At 47.1% G+C, this 6,436-nt stretch overlaps 1 protein-coding gene across 1 annotated transcript; it reads right to left on the bottom strand.

Annotated features, from left to right (window-relative positions):
- Positions 1-231: 231 nt before the first annotated feature.
- On the bottom strand, positions 232-6,436 carry CNGA4 (cyclic nucleotide gated channel subunit alpha 4). The gene is made up of 6 exons (XM_004621234.2): positions 6,375-6,436; positions 6,135-6,236; positions 5,814-5,920; positions 4,699-5,344; positions 3,583-3,932; positions 232-692 (listed from the first exon to the last, which is right to left on the bottom strand). Exons 1-6 carry the CDS (start codon positions 6,434-6,436, stop codon positions 232-234), a joined length of 1,728 nt encoding a protein of 575 aa, XP_004621291.1.

Below are 6,436 nucleotides of genomic sequence, written 5' to 3'. Positions count from 1 at the left end.
TGTGCATGCATGCGTGCGTGTGCATGTGTGTCTGTGTATGTGTATAGGTGTGTGTTCTGTTAAGTGAGGGATGAAAGTGTGCTATATTCTGACTTCTCTAGGTGAGTTTTTACAGAACACTATACTCCAATGTCTGTAATCTAGCAGATGGAATGGCACAGTTTCTGCAGGCTGGCTTTTCTACGACTCTGGCTTCACTTGGAGATGGGCATCCTGGGCTTAGAAACAGGGTCACTCTGGGCCTGGGGGATCTTCCTGATTAGCTTTGCCCTCTCCACCCTTGGAAGTTCCTTCCTCAGAATTGTCCTCCTCATCAGCCTCTATCGGTCCCTCAGGCATTGGCCACTCCCGTGTCTCCCACTCTAGTTTCTCAATGCGGTAAGCGATCTTGAGTGCACTGGACTCCAGCTCAGCTAGAAGACGAGCAAACTTGGTCTGTAGATCATCTAGTTGCTGGTCTAGGCCTTGTAGCCGGTTCTCTGTGGCCTGTTGGAGGGCGATCTCAGCTGCCTCAGCATTTACATCCAGTTTGTTCATTTTGAGTAGAATCTCACGGCCCTTTTCCTCCATGACAGCCTGGGCCTGTGGATACTCACTGAGCACTTCCCGCAGATCCTCCTTACTCAGGCAAAATAGATCTGAATAGCCTAGACTCTTGATATTGGCTGTGCGGCGGTTCCCTGACATATTGCCTGTGAGCAAGGGGCAAAAGAGGGGAAAGGTTAGAAGGGATGGTGGTGGGGCATTCACACAGCTGAATCATGATCCATACCTTCCATATTCCTGCCTCTAAATCTCTTTAGACCTCATTCATTTCTTTCATTTAGTAACATACTGGAACAAGGCTCTGGGCTAGATGGGTATCAGTAGCCTGTTTCCCAAAATTCAAGAGGTAGACATTTAATTGGCTGGTTACTTAACATGGAGATTTTACAGTATATAGGCAAATAACATGGTGTTATGGGAAGGCAGGTAAAGAACTCTAATAATCTGTAAGGCAGATACATTAGAGAAGCTAGAGGAAGTGATCTGACTGTTGGACTGAATACAAGGTATGAGGGGAGGTGGGGGAGGACTATTAGGCAGAGGGAGGAGTATGAGCAGAGGAATGATAGTAAGGAGAGTTACTTGGGTATAGAAAGCAGTAAACAGCCCAGAGAGGCTGAAGAGCAGGGTATCAGGAGAGTGGCTAGAGGAGAAAGCCAAGTTCCAGTCTTTATAAGCCATCACAAGGAAAGACAACATTCCAGGTTGTGCTGAGTGTGGTTGCAAATGATGGAAAATTTTTAAGCAAGGGAGCTATGTGGAAACATTTGAAGTTTTAGAAAGACATTTGTTGGGAAGATGGGTGGGAAAATATGTTAGAGCAACTGCTGCAAATTACCTGAGACAGAAAGGTGAAGAAAGGGGAGCAAAGCACTGTTGACCACTTGCTGTGTGCCAGACACTGTGCTGGGGGCCTCACTCATGGGGCTTTATCAAATCCCCCCAAAATAACTCTTTTGGGTTATAATATCATCTCTGCTTGAGAAATTGGGATCTAAAAATGCAAGTGATGAGGGCTGGAGAGATAGCACAGAGATTAAAGTAATTGCTTTACATGAAGCTGATCTGGGTTTGAATCCTGGCACCACATACGGGTCCCTGAGTACAGAGCCAGAGAATGCCTTGAGTGTTGCCAGGTGTGCTTGCCACCCCCAAACATCCAACAAATAAAGCACTGCAGCACTGCACTGTCATCCTATTGCTCGAGCAATGTCATCGATTTGCTCAAGCGGGCACCAGTAACGTCTCCATTGTGATACTTATTGTTACAGTTTTGGGCATATCGAATATGCTATGGGTAGCTTGCCAGGCTATGCCGTGTGGGTGGGATACTCTCGGTAGCTTGCCAGGCTCTCTGAGAGGGATGAAGGAATCAAACCCGGGTTGGTCATGTGCAAGGCAAATGCCCTACCCACTGTGCTATCACTCCAGTCCAACAAATAAAGAGATAAATTAAAATACATTAAAAAAAACCCAAACAAGTAACGTGTCCTAAGTCAACTACATAATGACTGATTGGATATAGTGAAGCTTGAGGGATCCTCAAGGAACATATGTGAGGCCTTTAGAGTAACTGGACAGTGGGGCTTCCAGAGTGGAGACAGCCAAGTCTCAGGCAGTTGGCACACTCATGCTTTCATTTCTTGTGGCCTCAGTTTCTTTACCTCTACTTAGGCATACAAACTGCAACTTTCTTACCCAGGACAGGTGAGAGGAATAAATGAGTCAGTGTAGTACTTGCCTAGTCTGGAGTTGATTTTTTGTAAATAGAAATTCCTTGTACCTTCTTTTCTAGTTTCAGTTTTGGTGCTAAACACCAAAGTAGGTTCTCAGGACTTACTCTTGACTCTGTTCAAGGATCTCTACTGGCAGTGCTCAGGAGGCCATATGTGGTGCCAGGGATTTGAATTGGGGTCAGCTGTGTTTAAGGTAAGAACCTTAACTTCTGTACTATCTCTCTGACCCTCTACCTTCTTTTCTATCTGGCTGTAAGCCATTCCTTATAGTGAGTATGTGTAGTTATTACCTGTCTACCTTGCTCAAATCTCTCCATGCTTCAATTTCCTTTTAAAATGTCGATACCAGGTCTGGAGCAATAGTTCAATGGGTAGGGCGTTTGCCTTGCATGCAGCCAGCCCGGGTTTGATTCCCAGCATCCTATATTGGCCCCTGAGCACCGCCAGGAGTGATTCCTGAGTACATAGCCAGAAATAACTCCTGAACACTGCCATGTGTGACCCCCCCAAAAATAAATAAAATGTGGATACCAGTACTACCTTAAGAATTACTGTGAGACCTTAATAAGCAGGTACTTACGGAGCACTATGAGTAGGGCATGTAGTAAGCATTCAATAAATGCTTCCACTATCATTGTAATTATTTTATTATTACTGTATTATTATTATTGTATTAGCTACGGAGAGTATTGAGCCTGCACGGCAGAGCCTGGCAAGCTACCCGTGCGTATTGGATATGCTAAAACAGTAACAATAAGTCTCTCAATGAGAGACGTTACTGGTGCCCGCTCAAACAAATCGATGAGCAATGGGATGACAGTGATTTATGATTTATTATCACAAAGTATCTTTGACTCTTTGCTCAGTTGATGCCTGTGGAACTATCCACAGAATAGTGCTACTCTCTCTTCCAAAGACGGAAGAGAGACTCTTCCACAGTCTCATTGACCTTGACTTAAGTTTTTGGGGTGGCATAGGGGCTGGGTCATACCCATTAGTGCTCAGTAACTCTGTGCTCAGGAGTAATCTCTGGTGGTGCCAGGGGATTCCAACCTAGTTTGGTTGCATGCAAGACAAACAACTTAACTTCTGTAGGAGCTCTCTATTACTGGCTTAGTTCTTTTTTAGAGAACAGACACTCCAGGTCCTGTTTCTCTGCTGAGCCCTTCACTGACTCATCCAAAGACCAGTGTTCATTAATCCAGAGACCTTGAAGTACCATCTGGTTCTGGTGCTGAGTTACACTGTCCTTAGTCTCCTCCCTTATGGTCCTGTCCCAGAAAGATACTGGGGTTCTCACCTTTAATATTGATGATGCTGATCTCACCGAAGTAGAGCCCTGCTCCAAGCACAGCATACTGCGTGACACCATCATCTGCCACCACAGCCAGCTGACCCTCGCGGATAATGTACATCTCTCGGCCAATGTCACCCTTGCGGCAGACATATTCACCTGGTGAATAAGTCTGGGGCTGCAGTTTTAGCACCAGCTCCTCCAGTAGGCTGGCCTCACAGTTCTGGAAGATCTGCACCCGGCTCAGAGTAGGCAGATGTACTGATACAGCCACTTCTGCGCGCAGTCGCTCAGGCAAATGCTGTAAAATGGCTACTTCATTGGTCATCTTCTTGTTGATCTGCAGATGCTGATACCTGAGACAAGGGAAACCCCAGTTCCTTACCAGTCAGCTACATGCCAGCTTCCCTCAGGACTCAGTTCACCTTCACCCAAGGGCCCAAACACACTGAGATTTCATGGGGTTATGGGAGTATCTGACAGTGGCTGATGAATATTTTCAGTTCACAGTTGCTCATAGATATGTTTGGACCTTTTATCCCTCATCCAATGTGTGAGACTTCCCACTTTTATCTGTCAGATTCTACCCCATCCACCAATCAATGATGTCATATATCATCTCACTGATGGCGTCAGACCATCTTTTCCAGAGGACCTGAGCTCTAGCTCCTCCACTTGGTCACATTCCTTTTGTGACAGTATGAACTATGACGATAAGTCAACCATCTTATTGTTAGCTATCCCCTGGGTAAATTCTTCTCCCTTTACCTTTCAAGGACTTCTAAGCCCAACCAGGCAATGGCAGTTTCTAGTCCCTGTTCTTCAGGTTGTCTTTGCTTCTTCATGAGCTTTTCAGTCTCTTACTGCTCCCTCCCACCCCCGCCCCCTGCCCTACATCTGGATTCAATTAACGGAGGCCATGTTTTTCCAAGCCACACCCACGGGCTCTCCGTCTTCCCACCCACTTCCTGGTATGTGACTGGTATGTGACTATCACATGCTCATTGCTCTCCTGGTTTATCAGGCCATAGAATACTGTCACCTCTATTAGAGTCTATCTAGCACACCTTTCTCTGTTCCAGTCTGAAACCGCCTCCCCACCCCCCACCACCAAATACTTACCAATCAATAACTCTTCGCTCCAGCCGACGGTTGACGTGCTGCAGCTTCATGTACTTCTTCACAAGAGCATGGTCAGGGTAGAAAGCTGCATCAGCAGTGTTCATGTTGTAGATGACAGAGCTCATGCTACCCATGATGGTGGCGAACCCCATGACAGCTAGCAGGAAGTCACCCACCATGAAGAGGTATTCTTCCTCACAGTCTGGCAGTGGTGTGTCCCCCACGGTGGTCAGGATCAAGGTGGAGAAGTAAAAGCTGTAAAGGTACTGGCGCCGTAGGCGTTCAAAGCCAGGCCGTGCAGGGTCTGGGTACACCCACGCATCGCGCCCAAAACCCAAGTACCGCGACAGGGCAAAGTAGAGGCAGCTGTTCCAATGGATGACAACAAAAATGTAAATCATCAGTTTGGCTATACGAAATGCATTTGGGTATGTTGTGCGGGTCTCTGTGCGATCAAAGGCCTCAAAAAGGCGGGGAGCACGCAGAAAGCGGTTCAGTCTTAGTGTGGGTGTATCTGTGCCCAGCCGCACATAGGCCACATCAGTGGGCACCAGAGAAGCCAGGTCCAAGATGAAACTCCATGAGCGAACATAGCGACTTGAGATTTGACCCTTATTCACCACCAGAATGCCTTGTTCCAGGAATCCTGGAGAATTGGGGATATAGTGGAAAGGAGGAGAGGTTGGGGTCAACTGTGGAATGGGGCCAAGTTATGGGGCTAAGCCAGGGTACAAGCTTATTACAAAAATAAGTGAGGATAGGAGTGGGGTAGGGCTGGAGCAATGGTGCGGCCTTGCTCATGGCCAACCCAGATTTGATACCTAATACCCCATATGGCCCCCTGAGTCCCATTAGGAGTTATTCCTGATCCCTGAGCTTCACCAGGTGTGTGAGCCCACCCCCTCGGCCCCCTCCCCCACATACAAAGATAAGACAGGGAGACAGTCATCAGTTGGGGACAGTTTAGCAATTTGTGAGCAATGTGCACCAAGGTTTCTGGGATCAGTAAAGAAACATAAGGGGGTTGTCAAACATCACTGGCCTGCTTCAAAGGAGCTCTCTTTAGGATAGGAATAAAGAACAAACGGTCACTGACCCTATGGGAGTTGACTGACCTGTGTGGAAGCGCACCACAATGTCCAGTAGGTACAGCAGGTCACTTATGTAGTCTAGCACTAACCAGGCCACCAGATAACTATGTTGCAAATCAGGAAAACAGGCTCTGTGTGTCAGGAACAGAAGGAACTGAATTAAGGACACTCTCTGTGTAGGAGATAGGCTCTTAAATCTTAGGCCTTAGGTCCTCACCTAGGCCCTCACTCAGGTGCCTGCCTCCTTCTTTGGCCCTGCCTCTCCTCCTCCCACCCCACCCCTGAGTCTTACTCTTTAGCCCCCTTCTCCATTTAAGGCCCTTCCCATAACACTCCCCATCAAACCTGCACACGATGATGATGAGGTTATACATAACTGGGAAGACCATTGTGTTTAGCCACCAGTAATAGTATTCCCCAGAAGGGTCCAGGACAGGCAGTGACTTCCTGTGGGCAAGAGGGGAAGTCCTGTTTCATTGATTCATCAGATATTTAATGTTGAAATTGTTATTGAAGGCTATAAGGGTAATTAAGCTCCATCTCATGTAGCAGAAAGATCTAACACAGCGTACCAGCATTACGTACCTGGCCTTGGACTGAGCTGGGGGACTGGACTCTGTTGTCTTCACTTTGCTGTCCTGGCTCAT

This window comes from Sorex araneus, chromosome 6, assembly GCF_027595985.1.
Source record: "Sorex araneus isolate mSorAra2 chromosome 6, mSorAra2.pri, whole genome shotgun sequence".
Classification (NCBI taxonomy): domain Eukaryota; kingdom Metazoa; phylum Chordata; class Mammalia; order Eulipotyphla; family Soricidae; genus Sorex; species Sorex araneus.
This window is presented reverse-complemented; position numbering and strand designations above follow the sequence as displayed.